Source organism: Marmota marmota, unplaced genomic scaffold, assembly GCF_001458135.2.
Source record: "Marmota marmota marmota unplaced genomic scaffold, marMar, whole genome shotgun sequence".
Lineage (NCBI taxonomy): Eukaryota > Metazoa > Chordata > Mammalia > Rodentia > Sciuridae > Marmota > Marmota marmota.
This window is the reverse complement of record NW_025999977.1, coordinates 23,527,230-23,547,272: the sequence shown is the minus strand read 5'-3', so window position 1 is coordinate 23,547,272 and position 20,043 is coordinate 23,527,230. Positions and strand designations below refer to the sequence as shown.

General features: G+C 34.1%; 2 protein-coding genes across 3 annotated transcripts in view; one reads left to right on the top strand and one right to left on the bottom strand.

Moving 5' to 3' along the window:
* Positions 1-9,085, top strand: part of Rhoq (ras homolog family member Q) — a 34,966-nt gene extending 25,881 nt beyond the window's left edge. Inside the window, exons 3-5 of the mRNA XM_048804943.1 lie at positions 3,550-3,714; positions 4,004-4,099; positions 5,803-9,085. Of these exons, the coding sequence (XP_048660900.1) occupies positions 3,550-3,714; positions 4,004-4,099; positions 5,803-5,958 (417 nt within the window). The 3' untranslated portion in view covers positions 5,959-9,085. The remainder of the gene's footprint in view (positions 1-3,549; positions 3,715-4,003; positions 4,100-5,802) is intronic.
* The window catches only part of Pigf (phosphatidylinositol glycan anchor biosynthesis class F), a 32,290-nt gene continuing 18,402 nt past the window's right edge, over positions 6,156-20,043 (bottom strand). The window contains exons 5-6 of one of the 2 annotated variants that reach the window (XM_015479701.2): positions 19,618-19,726; positions 6,156-6,468 (exon numbers count right to left, since the gene is read on the bottom strand). In XM_015479701.2, the coding sequence (XP_015335187.1) occupies positions 6,355-6,468; positions 19,618-19,726 (223 nt within the window). In that variant the 3' untranslated portion in view covers positions 6,156-6,354. The remainder of the gene's footprint in view (positions 6,469-19,617; positions 19,727-20,043) is intronic. The other variant, XM_048804444.1, reaches the window with a different exon arrangement.

Here is a 20,043-nt window from a genome sequence, read left to right as displayed (position 1 = left end):
CGTGTTTTTGGTTTTGTTTATAACCCCAGTTCTTCACATTTAATTATTTTAACAAATCTGCAAATTAGCAGATCCCTGGAAATGGTTGGCCTAATTGCCCCCCCCACACCCTTTGTGCCCACATGTTTCTCAGCCAGGAAAATCAGGGTTCATTGTGGTTTGGAGAGGAATTTATGTAATATACTTATGTTCTGTGGAGTATTTGGATTAATATTATTAAGTATTAATTCCTAGGGAACTTTGAATTTAGCTTTTTGAAGTTTCTTGTCCTAGCCTCCTAGAGAAGAGAGTGCCCAATTCTGTTTCCCTCATGAGGTAAACTTGCTTCAAAAGTAAAAATTTCATTAAAAACCTAATTTGGCATTCTTTTAAAAAAATTTTTTGTAGTTGTAGATAGAGAGTGCCTTTATTTTATTTATTTTATGTGGTACTAAGGATCGAATCCAGTGCCTCACGTGAGACATGCTAGGCAAGCACTCTGCCACTGAGCTACAGCCCCAGAACATAATTTGGCATTCTTGAAAAATATGAATCTTCCTTGGATATGTTTTAGGTCATCTTAAAGCTGTTGAATTCCAAAATGACTAATTAGTACAGTCAATCTATATCATTCTCTTTTTATTAATCTGAAAATTATACTGTCTTTAAGAGACCTTAGTTTGTGCGTTTTGTTGGGAAGGTAAAAATTTTTATTTCTCAGTAAAGGAGTTTCTTCTGGGGTTGGAGGGAGATACAAAGCTGGGAAGGCATGGGACTCCTGGAACCCTGCGTGGATTTGCAGAGGAATGGGAGAGTCAGGTTGCCATTGGGTAAAGAATTTTTGTTAAGGCATTAACAGATTCTTTCATATGCCATGGGAGATGCTGAGTGCTTTATAAAGTTGTATTATTTCATTGATTCCCTCACAATCCTATGGGATAGTACCCCCATTTCTGTTTCTGTGAAAATTGGAAATCTAAAAATGGACAAGGAGTGAGGTTTAGTGAGAACATCCCATTCTGGGACCAGGCCAAGCACAGGATTGCTGGGTAGGATGCTGAGACTAAATACCATTCTTTTGATTCTTTTATGGATTTGTAGTTTGAAATAGGCAGTAGCGTGTAAAAAGTATATTCATTACACCTGATCATACTACTTGCCACTCAAACTGGAGTTTAAAACATGTTATGTTTTTTGATACTAGTTCTTTCATAGTAACTGACTGAGGTGTGATGTGTCCCATACCCATTCTACTTGATCTCTTCATTAATAATGCCTTAACACCAGGGAACAGCTTTAGTAAAAACCAACTAGAGACCTTCACTTTATTTATTTATTTATTTATTTTTTTTAGCTATAAAACTATTTATTTATTTATTTATTTATTTTTAATTTTTTATTGTTGGTTGTTCAAAACATTACATAGTTCTTGATATATCATATTTCACACTTTGATTCAAGTGGGTTATGAACTCCCATTTTTACCCCGTATACAAATTGCAAAATCACATCAGTTACACATCCATTGATTTACATATTGCCATACTAGTGTCTGTTGTATTCTGCTGCCTTTCCTATCCTCTACTATCCCCCCTCCCCTCCCGAGACCTTCACTTTAAAAATAAAGGGTGTAGAAGCTTGGGGAGGGCATTTCTCCATTGTCACAAGATAGCCATCACCTGAGAAATGTTTCAGTACCCACGACTCCAGGATATAGGTGTAAACCTTTGCAATAAAACATAAGGGTTAACCTCCAAGAGTTTAAGATGAATACAGTTAGCCCCCCATATCTGTAGGTTTCATGTCTGCAGATTCAACCAACAGAGGTTTGAAAATATTTGGGGCTAAAAGAATCTGTACTGCACATATGCAGACGTTTTCCCCTGTCATTATTCCCTAAGCAGTACATATAACAATGATTTGCACAGTGTTTGAATTGTACTTGGTATTATAAGCAATTTAGAGATCATTTAAAGTATATGGGAGGATTGTGGAGATTATATGCAAATACTATGCTATTTTGTTTAAGGAACGTGAACATTTGATCAGGGGCCTGGAAACAGTCTCCCACAGATACTCGGGGATTATTGTATGCTTGAGTTGAAAATTATAGTAAGAATTATCAGATGATAATATGAAATAAAAACTGTCCTATGAAGGAAATAGTACTGCTAAACACTGAGTGGAAGATATTTTAATGTTCTCTTAGTTTTATGTTTGTGGTGTTTTGTACTTAAGTAGGTCATTTAAGAGGGCAGGTGTCCTAGGCCAAAAAGTTTCCTTGAAACCAGATGTGAGTCTACCAATGAAAAAAGTGGAATTCTGATTCTGTTACCTCACTAGAATATAAAAGCAGAATTTTGTGCCACACAGAACAGTCTGTGCAAAATGGGACATTCACTGCCTTTTATGACAAGAGACTAAAAATCCTTCCAGAAAGATAACTAAGCAGCAGCAGTTTAAAACAATGTGATGGTCCAGGGGGGTCTGTTTGGAGAGATTTCCAAGATAGACTCAGCAAGGGAGATATGTATAACATGTGCTGCGTGATCTAGTTTATGTCCAGATGACTGAACATATATAGTTGCAGGTATATATATATATGCTTAGAAAAAGAATTAGATGGATATACATGAAAAAAATTAGGAAAGGTTATGAAAGTTGGGGAGAAAAGGGAGGCTTTTAGGATTTACAGTGTATATTTCTCTTTAAATTCTCTTACACACACACACACACAATTATGAAAACTACATAGAAAGCAAAAATTGCAGGTCTTATTGGAGGCGTATAGATAAGATGAGGCTCTGGAGTCAAACCTGCTAGGGTTTGAATCCCAGTTCCTTTACTTATGGCTGTATATCATTAAAACAAGTTACTTACCTTCTGTGTCTCCACTTATACAAAAGGATAAAAAAAAAAAATAAGGGTACTTGTGTTATACAGTTGTTACAAGGATTAAATAATCTATGAAAGACCCTATTGATCAGTACTTGATGTATAAGTAAATATTCAGGATATGTTATTAAATTATGATATTCAGTGTCTAGTTCTCCTCAATTCTCTGTGTAGACTTTCCAGTTAAAAAGGTTCCCAGTGACAACTTTAGTAATCAAAATGAATTTTCTTTTTTCATTGAATCTTTTAATGATACTCTCATAATATTACCCCTCTGGTTTTCAGGACTTCAAAAAGAGAAACAACATTAAAAAAAAAACCCAAAAAATATATTTAAAAAATTAAAAAGTGCTGGAGTTGTGGCCCAGCAGTAGAGCACTCCCCACCTAGCACTTGTGAGGCCCTGGGTTTGATCCTCAGCACCACATAAAAATAAATAAATAAAGTAAAAGTATTGTGTCCAACTACAATTAAAAAAATAAATATATAAAAAATAATTAAAAAAAGAGAAATAATAAAAACAAGTGGAACTATCTTGCTTTATGTAGAGTGCCATACATTGCATCTGCGGAGTACCCCTGACTTGCTTCGTTGGCCATGGGATCTGATATACATCTCATTGTGGACTGTAGACATGTAAATGTGAACAGTGAGTTTTGTCTTTCTTTTCCTTAGGAAGACTATGATCGTCTGAGGCCTTTATCTTATCCAATGACTGATGTCTTCCTCATATGCTTCTCTGTGGTAAACCCAGCCTCATTTCAAAATGTGAAAGAGGAATGGGTACCAGAACTTAAGGAATATGCACCAAATGTACCCTTTTTATTAATAGGAACTCAGGTATGTCTCCTTTGATTTTACCAATGTTTGGGGGTTGCTCTCAAATAGTCCAAGGTTTCCAAATAATATATGTGTGTTTATCTCAGTTGCAAGTTAATAAGTCACTTCTTAGTTTTGGAAAAAGTAGTGCCAAATGAAAACAATTATATTGGTAGTTTTTAAAAGTTCAATTCTTTTATTGATTGATTGATTTTGGGGGGGGTATAGAGGGATCAAATGGGACTATATGCATTGATTTCTCTTTAAAGACTTGTAATATTGTGGGACATTATTGATTTTTCTTAACTAGATTGATCTCCGAGATGACCCCAAAACTTTAGCAAGACTGAATGATATGAAAGAAAAACCTATATGTGTGGAACAAGGACAGAAACTAGCAAAAGAGGTAATGGAATATTTGCAGAATTTAGAAATAACTGTAAAGATCATAGTAAAAGCTAACTCTTAACTAGCATTTATGGTATGCTGGTTCATCTGCTGATTGATTGACATGCATGATCTCGTTTATCCCTTGTGCCAACTCAGCGAGCCAGGTTTGACTGTACCCCTGTTGTAAAGAGAAAGCAGAGGCTTGGAGATGGCAGGGAATTTGCCCAAGGCCCCACAGCAGTAGTAGCAGAGTGAGGTTTCACTCCAAAGCCTGACTTCAGGGACCAGGCTCTTCTACCTATGCTACCCTGCCTACAGTATTTTCTTTAAAAGGCACACAGGAAGAGGCATCAGAAGCCGGTGCTGAGACTTCAAGCCCCTGATAATTACTTAAACATCTGAACTGTGCCAGATCAGACTGTTTCCAGTTAAGACTCTGGAGTTAGCTGGTAGAGTGTACAGAGAAAGCCAATTTAAATCTGTGGCTACAATCATAAAATTATGTCCCAATTTCTAAAAAATATATAATATACATAAGCCTTTTAACTTACATTCTTCCTCATCCTGAAGCTAGGTTTCCTTTTTTTCCAGTCAGTCCTACCATTATTGGATTCTATTTTTTTAAAATTGTGACTTTAATAGGACTTCTGTGGAAACAGAATCTAATAAGGTCTTTGAAAATGTACTATTAGGAGGCAAAAGAAAGCAGGAAAACTTTCTGGGGGACAATTTTTTCTCAAAGAAAAAATGTAAATGGTGTCACTAACAAATCATTTTAGGAATTCCTTATATTCAATTTCGTACTCATGGGGGAAGAAAGAATTTCTAAATACCATAAAGATAAAAGTCATAAATGAAGTTATTGAAGATTTAGCTACATAAAAATTTAATACTATATCAAATGCCAGAAATTAAAAGTCACACAACAAACTTGATGTATGTAGCAGTAAAATTCATTAACTTTCTTTAGTATATAGGAACCCCCTGTATAAAGTGAATTCATCAGAAAAGTAAATATACCCCTATAGAAAAACAGGCTAAGGACATTGATAGAAAATTCACCAAAAAATGCAGATTACACTGAAGATAGGAATGTTCAAATTCATTTAGGAGTCAGATGCAAGTTCTTACAATCGAATCTCTTACACTCCCTGATGCGGTCTGCTGCTACTCTGGCTCCCTCACTGTTCTGGAATGCTCCAAGCCTGCTTCCAACTCAGTCTTTGTGTCTGTGGCCCATCTCTCTGGAGCTATCTCCCTTGGTAGGCCTCACTGCTCAAACTTGGCCTGTTGAGAACCTTCCCCAACCACTGCCATCCTCAGCACTCCCACCTCCCTCACTCTGTTTTTTCTGCATTTACCACCATCTGCGCTATATTCCTTTCTTTGTCTGCTTCTACTCCATGGAAGATGTAGGTGCCACACAGCAGGGCACCGTTGCTTTTTGGTTCAGTTCACTGAAGTATCTCCAGCACCCAAACAGTGTTTGACACATAGTAGGTAACCATAAATATTTGATAAATGAAAGAATTTTTCATAAAGAACATCTGGAAGGACATACACTAGTATGGCTACCTCTTGGTATTATAAATATGGATAATGAGTTTATCATTCTTGTTGCATAGCTATATTTTACAATTTTCTTTATAATGAGATGTGTCATACCAACTGCATGTAATACAATTTTATATATTTGTAATGTATTTTTCTCCTTCCCAGATAGGAGCATGCTGCTATGTGGAATGTTCAGCTTTAACCCAGAAGGGACTGAAGACTGTTTTCGATGAGGCTATCATAGCCATTTTAACTCCAAAGAAACACACGGTTAAAAAAAGAATAGGATCAAGATGTATAAACTGTTGTTTGATTACGTGAGACACATCTTCAGTGGCCAAGGAAACTCAATCTCTCTCAGAAAGTGTGTGAAATGGTACAGCTTATCAGACTTCTCATAGATTATGAAGCAGTTTAAAACTTGAAAGAAAAAAACAACTGTCCTCAGAATTCTATCAAGTTCATTAAGAATGTTTCTTAAAGGTCTAAGAAGCAGCAAACAGCATCTGACGCCACAATCTATTATAAATACTTTATTTCAACTAGAAGGTACAATCTCTCAGGGGTTTCATAGTTTAAAAAGCTACAATCACATCATGTTGAAACTACATTAAAAAAAAACAGTGCTGTAAATGGAACTGCTTGGCTTTGACCACACACATTTCTGCACAGCCCTGTGGAATCTGCACAAAGAAATATCTTCTCCCTTTGCTCTAATTAATTGTTCTTGTATGTAAGTTGCTTTCTATTCCAGTATATCCAGAGTGGTGAAATAACAAGGCCAGCCACGTAGCCAAAGGTCGCTCCAAGCGTACAGGAGATGGGCCAAACCTGAGGAAAAAAATGTATGAGATCAAAAAAGAACAAATGTTTTATTATTACTTGAGCACAAGTTAAGTGTAACCTAAATATTTCTATATTAAAGCTTAATGTGCTTTCTTAAAGAATGCCAAAAGTGTAATAAGGTCATAACTGCATTTATCATGACACTAAAAATGTACACATTTTAGTTAATGTGCATTAAACTGTAACAAGGCTTCTGACAACTGTAGATTTAGTTTGATGCTCCCCAAACTGCATGAGAAACATGCTGAAATTACAAATTAAAATTTTGGGTCAGACTTTGCCATAATCCTGGACTCAGTTTAGCTCTCTGAACTAGCTGGTAATTTTTTAAAAATTCCCACATTGGCTGTATACATCAAATGAAATAAAAGTATGTATGCTGACCAAACCACAAGGAAGTAAATTGTATTAAAGAGGAAAGACCTAGAATCTAAGCATGTTACATGGAATTTATAATAGAGCAGCTGCTTCCACAATAAAATTGATATCACCTTTCAGATATAGATATTGGAACCATAGCAAAAGTTATAAACCACAGCTTTTATGTACACACCTAGAGTGTAAATTAAACAAAATAGTACTGGCTTCCAAATACTCACTTTCTCCAGCTGTATTACATTTCACAATATAACATTAAGCCAGTAGTAAATAATGTTGACTTGTTTATCTGCAGGTAATATGTTTTAGTCCCTAGGTGAAAGGCTCTGCTTAAAAAAAAAAAAAAAAAGAAAAAAAAAACAGTTGGAAACAAATCTTCATTTTCATCTGTAAAGCTTGGTGTACTGGAGCCATTTCTAATCTTGTCTGTGGAAACAGGCCAGAGAACTGTGGTAGAGGTGAACCATCTTATTAACTGATTGTTACCTAATTCAACTTCCTTGTTTGGTCTGCTATGGATCTGCCATGTAACCGACAGTAGTGTTAGACACAGCTTCAGCACGAACCACCTAATGCAGTTTAGAGAAGCATAATCTAATCTATAATTTTTTCCCTGGCCTTTCCTACATTTAAACTTGCTGTTGCCTAAACTATGCTTTCTATGTCTTTGGTGGGTTTCTGTTAACTTCCAGGATTTATGCTTAAAGCTCTGTCTAGCGCACCGATTGGGTAATGGAACACTATAAACATTTATACTTGAAATTTACAGCCTTAAATGCTCATATCAGTCACAAATCTAGAATGTACTGTCTTGTATGTGAGCTTTGTAGAGATTTTTTAAAATATAAGCATCATCTTCCTCTTTGAAGAGTGGAGAGTCTATTGGATAACAGGTGTTTTCTCGTGGAATTGGGTATTGATTGGATGTCTTCTTTCTTACAAGAAATAGTGGTTCACATTGTCATGGCCTTATGTATTGAATGGAATATTCTGTAATTTTCTCATTTAATTTTCATCCTTTTAGTTAGAATCAAAAGAGATTGTATAAATCAATTAACATATTAGTTAAGTTGCTAGACACATGGTATAGAGGAATTAAGACAGTAAAGTATTATACACTTCCAAGTTGCCTTTGGGGATTTGATGGAGATTTTTCTTTTTTCCAAATTTACATCTCTGAAACCATTCACACTTGGTTTTCTTGGCATTGAAAGTTAAAATCTAGAATATATTCTTCCCTAAGAGAAATGGATTAGGAATCTGGAAATGCAAGCTGGTGTATCACCTGTTTCTTGACTGGGCCTCAGTTTCCTCATCTTATTTAAATATGGGAAGTAGAACAGATGATCTCCAGTGTCTCTCCCATTTATCAGTTCTTATCATTCTCTTCTTTCTAATTCACAGTAATCTTTGTTGGACATCACCTTTTCACTTCACATTCTCCAGATGGTCAGAATCATGTATATAGATTATTAGAACTCTAAACAGAGATGACTGAATCATCCGCACCTGAGGTGCCTTAGGTACTCTATTGACCTTGATGGGGTTGGAGTTTCCCATTGCTTATTAAGAGCTTTTTAATTGTTTTGGTTATTTAGTATTTCTTTTTGCAAAGCCCTTCCTGTCACTTTAACTAAAAACCAAAGATTTGTTTTCTATTCATAAGCAGATTGTAGAAAAATTGCCTTATTTTCAGAAGCATGTCTTCATTAAAGCGTAGGTTTTCAATAGAAATTGAGACAAATCTCTGGAGTGACTATTCAAACTAGTGATCTGGGAAATAATTCAAAAATATTTTCTTGACATGAATTTTGCAAATGCATTGCTTCAAATAAGGTCATGTATGAAAGAACTTCAAAGAAATTTGTAGTTAATCAGTTTTTGCATATAGAGAACTAGTTTTAAGGTTCTTAAAGATAATTTTAGAGGCTCCCTGAAAACGTATTTAATACTTTGCTAACATATTCCCTTATTCTATCTCTACTGGTACATTTAAGTTACCCATGTCGAATTATCATATTTCCAATAATTAGAGCTTGAATTAATGGTGTTTGTCATGAATTATCTTAGTTACTTTAAGCACTGCTCCATTTGATTTTTAATTATTAATTTAAAATACCAAATTAAATGCTGGTTTGTTGACTGTCGCTTTCTAATTGATTGTTACTTTACAGTGTCCCTTCTTAACACATGGGGTTACAAATAAAATTATCTGTATAGTTTACTCTCTATGTAAAGCACTGAACTTCTTACCTTAGTAGTTTTTATTTAATACCCTAAGAAAACATTTAGAAAAATACTGTTTCCCCTCTTTGCTCTGCTGTAGGACTGCTCATCATTGGCAAAATGTGAGCACCTGCCCTCAGTTAAAAAATCTCACTGTCAGAGTGTATAAAGAATAATAATTCCTCATGAATTCCAGCCAAATTCCAATTTGGGTTACTAAATTCTATTTTAGTCACTTTGTAATTTCAGTATGGCTCTTTGTTCTCAAACACATACATACACATTCAGCTACATTCTTTGAACAGCTGCCATACTTCACCTCTAATGGAATGCCAAAAATGAAATCATGTTGGTTAGAAAGTTTTGTCTAATGAGGGGTTAAGGCTTGGAACACTTGTGTTTCTGTGTTATGTCAATCTCAAGAAATCAATGCCATCTGCAAATTAAAATGTGCACTGGCTTTTAAGACAGCAAGTGATAGAGCAGGCTTTGTACTTACAAGAGAACCTGGGTGACTTTCTTGAAATAAGTAGTCTTTTTCTTATCTAAGGGCAATTTTCCTGTTTTTTGTAGACCATGATAGGGAATGGGAAAAGAGGTAGCTGAGGGAAGTTGCCCACTAGTAAACACTCCTGAGCAATTTCTTCCTGCTTATCATTGCTTTAAAATTTTAAAAACTACATCATGGCAATATAATTCACAGTAACATAAATCATGTTGGTTTGATTATGTATTTTAATAATTAGATCTTAAAGTTTGCTATTTAAAATTATGTCCTTGTCTTACATACAGATGTTTTTGTTTAATACTGTTTATGCCATAAATAGGAATTAAACAAAACATGGTATCAAACAGTTCAACTGCATAAGTACAAATATTTCTCCAAATTATGGTAATCTAAGATGGCTGTATATAATTATTTTGTTTTGTTTAAGGCAAGTAGGAAACTGTGAACAGACATTCAGGTAAAGGAAGTCATTCACAGGTGCTAGCCATCGAAGTGACAATTATTTTATCCACTTTCTTAATTTAAAATGTTTTAATCACTATATAGAAGAAATAATTCATATTACATAGCAAAATATAATACAATTGGTTATAATTATTAAAGTTGCCATTAAAAAGAAAAACCTATTTAAAAAGGTAAGTGGCTAGATCATATGAAAAAAAAACGTGCCTGGGGCACCATTATTGTCCTTTCCATCTAACCTTTCTGTGCTTTGGTTTTCTCACCTGCAAAGTGAGGACTGCCATAAGTCACCTTGGAGGTTTGATCTCTAAATCAAATGACTCCTTATGTATTTTTCATCACTCAAGCCAAAAAAAGTCCAGTGTTCTCTTAAAATAATCAACAGTAATAAAGGTCTTATATTCCATAGAATAGGGTCTGAGTACACAGTACAAGTAATAAGTTTTTTTCTCTTAGAAATAATTTTCCTTCCTAAGCTAAAAAACATCATAATACATAAAATATCTATTTGTTTTCTCTGTTTTATACAAATCAGTTTTATCACTTATTGAAAAACACTTCAAAATTATAAAAGTGTATTTCTACCTGAAGACCATATTGCTTGTTTTGTGTTGTTGTTGTTGTTTTGTGGGGTTTTTTTCTTTTGTGTTTGTGGTGCTGGGGATTGAACCCAGGAGTGCTCTACCACTGAGCCACATCCTCACCCCTTTTCATTTATTTGAGACAGGGTCTCGCTAAGTTGACCAGGCAAGCCCTGAACTTGCAGTTCTCCTGCTTCAGTGTCCCAATAGCTGGGATTATAGGCATGTGCCACCAGGCCTGGCCATACTTCTCTTTTGATCAGACATTGCTACAGAACTTTCTGCTCACACTTTAGGAGAGGAAAATGCACCACATATCTATGCACTTTTTAATATTCCTCAAAGCATATTCTAAGTAGTACAGAACAGTGGTTAAGAACACTGATTTCGTACCAGACAGTGGATTTGAGTTTTGGTGTTTACTAAATATGTGACCTGGGGCAAGTCATCTCACCTTTTTGTGCATTGGTTTCCTTATCTGAAAAATGAGGACTGCCATAAAACTTACCTCAGAGTTGCTATAATGATGAAATGAGGTAATGCATATGCATTCTATAACCATAATTATAACTGTATCTGGCATATAGCACAAGTGACCAGTACATCTGAACTCTAATTTATCATAATCTTTTACTTCTTATTCCTAATACGCACATTTAAATTGCCACCACAATCCAGAGTAGCATCCTTCCCCAAATATACAACCTCTAGAATTGCTCCTATAAGTACTTTAAAAATACTTTTTATAATTACACTTACCAGAATTCTTGATTCTCACTTGCCAAATATAATTCTCAGATAATAAATTTGCATGTATTTTCAGGGGTTCACAGACCTCCAAAGCTCATCTAAGGACTCTTGGTTAAGAATCCTTGTACTCTGCATCATTCTACCATAACAAGTACAAGTATTTTTATTAATAGTGACCCTTTACCTTTGGGTTTCAGAATTTTAAGTCATGAAACTGCATGATTTAAGAAGAAACCAAACAGATTTAAAAATTTTTTTTTTAGTTGTGGATGGACACAATACCTTTATTTTATGTATTTATTTTTATGTGGCACTGAGGATCAAACCCAGCCCTCACATGTGCTAGGAGTGAACCCAGGAGTGCTCTACCTGCACTCTATCTCTGATCTACAACACCAGGCCCCAAACAGATTTTAAAACTTGTGACATCCACAACTTTTGATCCTCTACATAACAGTGCTTTGGTATGTCATTATTGACTGTGGCAGATATAAGCTGACACAGGTTTCCTATAATAATGATTATTTGAAATTATGTAATGATAATATTTTTGAAATTAGTTTAATGTGTTCCTGAGTTTCAGGGCCAGTTCAGCCATATGACCTTGGCCAGATCACTTATTGTGAGACTTAGTTTCCCAATCTACAAAACAGATGAAGTTTTACCTATTGTACTTAAACTGTAGACTGTTTTATTAGATGAATATTCTGCAATGTGTCATGAAAAGTGTAAAGTACCATGTGCCACTATTATCCTGTATATTATAACTCAAAGAAATTGAACTTTCATGAACATGTATTTCTTAGGTAACTGACACAGCTAGCTAATAAGTAGAACCCTCAGTCTAAAGAAATAAAATAGTTCACGAGTAATGTTATATTGCATGGTAGGAACTATTCCTTTACCCTTTTATGTAATCATCTTTAATACATACCATTCTTCACATTAACTGTCTCAGGAATATAAGGCTTACAAAATAAAATTCTCAGCTATACAACATACTAGCAGTATGTTAACCATCTGAAGCTTCATTTCAAAAATAGAGAAATTCCCTGCTCTTTTTATCACTTTTTATAAAAGTCATATTTTTTTCCTCAAACATTTAGGAAAACTCAACCATTAGGATTAAAAAGTTATTTTTCAGGAGCTGGGGTTATGACTCAGGGATAGAGTGCTCACCTAGGATGTCCAAGACCCTGGGTTTGATCCTCAGCACCACATAAACATAAATAAAATAAAGGTCTTGTGTCCATCTACAACTAAAAAATATATTTTTTAAAAGTTATCATTTTTCAAACATTTGTCTTTTTTTTTTTTGAGACAGGGCACCACCAAACCCAGCTCATTTTCCGTAAGTTTTAAGAAGCAAAATTAAGTATTAATATGGGGCTTAAACTAAATACTTGTAGACATTTGTGTTCTTTCTCTTATTTTGCTAATTGCCCAGGCTGGCTTTGAACTCCTGAATTCAAGAACTCCTCTTGTCTCAGCTACCTTAGCACCTACAAATAAAGGCAGGTGCCACTGTTCTCAGCATTGTATCATTTTTAAAGTCTCATATTAATGATTTTGTTCACTCAAAATTAAAAATTATTTATTGATCTATAATCCAAGCAATTAAGGTGAAAATTAATATTAAAGCATTTAATTTGGAGTAAATTTTAGTATAAATTCTTAACAATATGTGCTCCAATATAATAAAAGTACTTACAATTGTGTGGGGGAGTGGGTTATATACCATTACAAATAACAAGGAAAAGATCTGTCAGCTGATGAGCATACCTCAAAACATTTAGGACAAATCAACCATTAGGGTTACCTGCTTTCTTTTCTGATAAAGGAAGACAAAACCCAGGCAGCTAGTTCTAAATCTCACATGCCACTTTTCAATATGGGTGTTTGTTTATTGTGCTTACCACAAACTTGATTTTGCATGAGTGACAGCATTCGTCTTTCAAAGCCTGTTGACTTTATACTGGCTTTAAACAATCATTTATATTTTCCTTGGAATTTGGTCTTGAACTAATAAAGCTCAAGAAAATGCTGTTGCCTCTCTGATGGAGAAATACATGTATGGATGAATCTGCTCACCTGGCTACATTTCTCTAGTTATAAATCTACTGATCTGTCCACTCTATAACAAAGACAGATTTAGGAAGAATTATTTGTGGAGAGATGTGTAGTTACTGGACTGGAATTCTTGTTAAAGGCACACTAAATGGTCTTGGCCATGTATATATAAAGAGTTAACCTGGCCAGCATTATTCTCTTTCAGAAGGGAGTACTACTAGCAGAGCATATTAACACAATTACCCTACAGTAAACACACACACTTTTTAAATCCAGAACCATCTCTGTCAGTTTATTATACATTCTTCCCCACGCATGAGACATATAAATCAAACTAATGAATATTTTATTTTTGTCTAAGATGGTATAATACCTTTGGTAAAAGTAATACCTATTAACCTAAAAACATACAACTCTTCAATCAATCAAATCCATAATCTTAGTTTTATCCCTCCCTCTAGCATTTTGTAATAATTCGTTATAATCCCGTAAGATTTCTAGTTTCAAATTATAAAAGAATTATCTGTGATTTTTTAAAATGAATATATGTTTCACAAATAATAAATTTTGACCTGGTAAAACTGAAGGAAAAAAAAAGAATTTTTAGTGGGCTGGAGATATAACTCAGTTGGTAGAGTGTTTGTCTGGCATGCAAAGGTCCTGGGTTCAATCTCCAGCACCCCCTACTCCCACAACACACATACACACAAAAGGATTTTTAAATATAACAGAGCCTCATTTATCTGTTATCTACTGGGAAGAAGGGCAAATATTTTTAAACAATTTAAAATTGTTTCAATCTCCAGCATCTAAAATTTAAAAGTTTCAAATTCTGTTGTTTAGAATACATTTTGCTTTTAAAAAGTAAGTATATTACAGGAGACTGTATCTGGTTCAATTCCTTTTAGAGGTAGTTGCACTGAAGTCCACAGTATAAAGGCATTTGTGGGGTTCTCAGGCACAAAAGCATTGCATATTAGCTTTGAATACTCTCCTACAAATGTATTAAATTATGTTCTAAAATACAGATATCACCAGAGTGCTCATGGCATTTAGAGGAATCAATGTGAGGAAAGAAAGCAATTTAAAAACTACTCAAGCTATTACAAAGAGACCAAAACTATGACCATTCTAAAAAAAAAAAAAAAAAAAAAAGCTGTTTCAGTCTCTAGTACTCTAGTAGTGAAGAGAAGAATCATGCTGTAGTGGCGCTTGTGTTTGAATCCTAAGTCTTCCTCTTAGCAGCTTAGTAATGTCAAAAATACTTTTACTCCTCCCCACCACACTCTGACTTTCTAGCATGTAAAAATGGGACTCAAATTTATTTGCACTACAGTTCTTTGGATCAAATTATTCTGTGATAGTGCCAAGCCTTCTGTCTGGTACATAGAGAGATCTATAAACATTACGTTTTTTTTTCTACTGTTATCTGAAATGTCAGACAATATTGAAAATTATGTGAAAACCAAATACCCTAAATTGGCTTAACAAAAGTCCTGAGAAAGAGAGAACTTAATAGTCCATTCTAACAGCTGGTGGACTGCTGGGCAGGAAGAAGACAATGACAAACTGAGACACGTGAGGCACTAACACATGAGAACTCAATAAATAATAGAATTTGCATTTTTCTTGATTGCCAAAGAAACAATCTTTAAACTACTCCTTTTATATATCAGAAATGCCTAGAACATTAAGCAGTAACTATGTGTCAATGCTGAACTAAGAATTTCAGAATTTTATTATTTAAACCTTATCAGCAAGTGGTACAGACAGGATTTGAACCCAGTAATACGATGCCAAAACTCTTAATCATTGTCTGCCTACCTATTAATAACACATGTGGGTTTTAAAACCTCATAGTCAATTTTCTTTGCTGGGAATAACCAACATTTCTTAACCTCCCACTGATGTTTTACAATATGAAATACTAGCCCATGCTTGATAAAGAATTAAGACATTTTCCAGGCAAAAAACTATGGCTAGGGGTCTGGGGCTGTAGCTCATTGGTAGAGTACTTGCCTAGCATGTGTGAGGCACTGGGTTCAATCCTAAGCACCACATAAAAATAAATAAATAAAGCTACTGTGTCTATCTACAACTAAAAAAAAAATTTAAAAAAACCTCATAGCTACCTATTCTACAAAATATATAAAGCATATTAAATCTGAATCTAATTACTGTTATCAAATCATTAATTCCAGTCCTGATAATATTAAAGTATTTTGTAATTCTTACATAAAGTATATGCTTTGCACATAGTAATGTATTTACTGATTACTTAGTTACAGCAGATAAAGAATCAAAATTATAATGTAGAAAGTTTTCTGCATTCTGAATATTTATCAATATCTATAAGCTTTCTCTAGCAGTGAAGAGGGTAAGATTAATATTGAATATTAAACAAAACAAAGATGGCCAGTGATGTAGTAGGTACCCACCCTACCAGTCTCTTTCACCAAACCCTCTTGTTGTCTTCCAATAATGTGAAGGCTTCCTCCGTCTTTAAAGATACCTACTATCTTTCATCACTTGTCATTATTTAAAATCACTTAGAATTCATATTAAGTGAAAAAACATTTACATATTTTCAATGGGTCTTTCCAGTCACTTAATAAAGAAACAATTAAAAAAAATAAACATGCTTGAAATTTCTCATTATGGAACTCACATTATAACCTTATGCTTGGCCTCAGGAACGTTACATGAGGTCAGATTTGAGTTCAAGGTAGAGAAAAGGGATTAAAACATGTAGCAGTTTTTGTGGGGCTCCATGTGTGTGGTGTGTGCATGTGTTTTTTAAAGTGTAATTGATTAAATACTCCTGTTTCTCTGTCTAGAAAAAAACAGATCACAATCCAGAAAAGCTTGCTTTACCACAAATATCAAACCTGTATTGGGCTACAAGGAACAAAGGACTAAGATCTCTTTTAATACATGTTATACTTTAGATAATAAAGAGTATACAGTATTATATTCTCATGAAATTCTGCTCTAGCAAAACCTCCATTTTTATGGAATGTCATATCCCCTTATCTGATTTATTGCTTCTCTGGCAGATTCTGTCAGCTTTATGAGCCACATTAAGCCCTTGTTCTGTATAGCCAGAATTTTAAAATAATAATAATAATAATAATAACAACAACAACAAAGAATACACACACAAAAACTTGTTTGCTGAAAGTAAAAAGTGAAAGAAAAATGAAACCTCATAATTTCTCTGGTTTATTAGTAAATAACTCCTAGAAAAGGGGTAGGTAAGTATTAAATGAACAAAAGATCTTTAATTACACATCAATTCATCATTCCCCCATCAGTATGTATCACAATTTAAAAGTATGATGGTGAATAAGTGGATTGTTAACTTGGAATACTCTAAAAACAACACAACAGTAATAATAACTAAATAGCCAGTAAGATTCCAGCTGAAGGAAACATCTTAAGGATGAAGACCAACAACTTGTTACATATTTAAATTGGTTAGCTAGAAAGTCTTTTTAAAAGGTTAATATTTCAAGTGGAAATGTTATATTAACTTAAAAAATCTGATATATCCATTTGGATCCAGCTTACCCATTATTGTAAACAAGCAATGAGGCTGAAATATGGGCCAATTTCTAAAAACCTGAACAATCCAAAAATGGATAATTGGATTATAAATGATTAACATATTTTCTAAGCAAACCAAAATCCACATTTCACAGATCATAGCAACTCCCCATGATTCAGTTTGTATTTCCATATAGTCTTATAAACAGAAGACATGATGTGTGTAAAACATCACACTTTGACACTCTAAAATTAAAATATTCCATGTATATACAGACGGATAAATTAATTATACATTATTTTACCAGCTTATTAAAGCTGATGGCCCATGGTGCATTTGTTTTTCAGTCCTTTGTATTTAGGTTTAATTGCATTACTTGAAAGTAATCAATCTACTACAGTTCAAAACAATTTTCTATGTATACTTTTCAATATTGTTGTCCTCCAGTTTAGAAATCACTGACACTCTACTGAATAAAATCAAGTATGAATGAAGTCCAGTAGATGCCAACTTGATCACTAAGATGGCCAAGGAAATATAAAGGAAACCTTCATTAGTATTAAAACCTTGGGAAGGGTATCAGCAACACTACATACTCCAAACCTCCAGGGATAGTGAATGAAGAATCAGAATAGGGAAAGTATACACACCAGAATTACAAAGTGTGAAAGAACAACTCAACTGTTTGGAGATACAACATCTGCCTGAAAGCACAAAGAATGGACCTAACAATAAGCAATGAAGAACACGACACAGAATCCAGACCCCACAAATATGCAAAGATAAATGGTTAATTATGGCAATAATCACAATAATAATAATAAATTAACAGTGAGCTGGCAGCAGTGGCACACACTTATAATCCCAGTGGCTTGGGAAGCTGAGGCACGAGGATGGCAAGTTTGAAGCCAACCTCATTAACTTAGCAAGGCCCTAAGTAAATCAGCGAGACCCTGTCTCTAAATAAAACATAAAAAAAGGGCTAGGGATATGACTTAATTGTTAAGCGCCTCTGGGTTCAATCCAGTACTCCACCCCCCAAAAAAAATTAACAGTGAAAAAAACCTAAATGTTCATTTGTTTGAGAAACTGGTATATTATTTTATGCAAATACTGGAGTATTACATATGTGTAAATTTTCATTGACATGGAATGAGTTCCATAACATACTGTTGAGGTGGGGGGAAAAGAAAATTAAAAATAACATGTACATTATGAACAATTATACACATGGAGAGAGAGATGCAACAATTACCATCAAGATACTAATGGCAGTTTCCTTTGGGTAGATGAAAAAATTAAACAGTAATTTAAATTTTCTTCTTTCTAATGATTCATATTGCTTAAATTTTTAAAATAAGTATATATTCTCTTTCTGATCAGAAAAAAAGTTATCTTCATGTTAGAAAAGAGTATATTTGGGCTGGGGTTCAGTGGTAGAGTGCTTGCCTACCACATGTGAGGTACTGGGTTCAATCCTCAGCACCACATAAAAAATTTAAAAAAGTATTGCATCCATCTACAACTAAAAAAAAATTAAGAAAAAAAGAAAAGAGTATATTTATTTTTTAATACTATAATTCAATCTGGTACAAATTACCCTAAAAAAATAGAAAAATTCATGAAGCTACAGACTCAAAGACATTTATCACAACAGTCTTTTTTATAGAAAATATTAGCAATAATCTAAATGATCAATGGTAAATTTAATAAACTAAATTATAGCATGCCAAAAAGTCATTAAAAATTAAAAATACATCTATCATCTCAAAGCTCAGTTACTTAAATGTTCTCTACAGGTCAGTTTCCTTGTCAGTAAAAAGGGGGATGTAAAGAGCTCTTACTTGGTTCTGTTTTCCCTAGCATATCAGCTTTACCCTATCATAATAAAAGAAAAATATGATGTTTGTGAGCTTCCTCTGATACCACATATTTTAAAAATTACTTTGCTATCTGCTTTTGAAATATATTTCAAGATGAACATTCAATTTGCCATCAAGCAAGATAGCCATCCGAACTTAGGCTTAAAGAGAAATTAAAATTATGCTACAGTGAATATAAAAGGTGAAAACAGAGCTGGGCTTGGTGGTGCACACCTGTAATCCCAGCTACTCAGAAGGCTGAGGCAGGAGGATCACAAGTTCAAAGCCAGCTTCAGCAATTTAGTGAGGGCCTAAGCAACTCAGCAAGACCTTGTCTCTAAAATAAAAATATTAAAAGGGCTGGGCATGTGGCTCAGTGTTTAAGCGCCCTAGGCTCAATCCCCAGTACAAAAAAAAAAAAAGTTGAAAACAGGGAATGTCTACAACTTCTAGATTAATGGTGAAAACAACAAACAAACAAAAACCCTCCTATATATATTCACAAAATAAGTTTGTTTATTCACCTCTACATGTAGCAAAATAGTGTTGGAAAACAGATGAAGGTCAACCTAGATGCCCTGGTACTGGGACAGGCCCCAATAAGAAACCACCTAGGTTATACCAACAGAAAAATTGGTATCCCTACTTAACTGAACAACAAAATTTAATATTTACATACTAGTTTTCTTTATTACTTTTATTATCATTATACCAAAGTATATTTTGTTGCTTTAAATAATTAAAACCAACCTGCCATGGTCTTTCCCAATCCAGTGGAATAGGAAATGCTCCAAGCCAAGCTCCTACAAAACTAGAAATTGTAGTGATCTGGAGACTATTCTCCCAAATGGATGTAACTCTGTAAAACACATAGATACAAATCATTGGTGGTCTATATCTTAGCTGCTGGAGAATCAATCAGATAGCACAAATTAACACTATTCATACATTTTCTGTTCATTTAAAATGAGCATCTCAAATTGATTTAGATATTTACCATGAACTATTAAAAACTAATTGGTAAAAAAAATGTATTTCCATTGGAAAGGTAATTGGAAAGGTACAGTAAGAGTCAAACAATACAAAAGAACATTATACAGTGACAACAAAATCTTCTTCCCACCCGTTATCATCAATTTCTGGTTCCTTTCCCCAGAGGCAACTGCTATTTCTAAA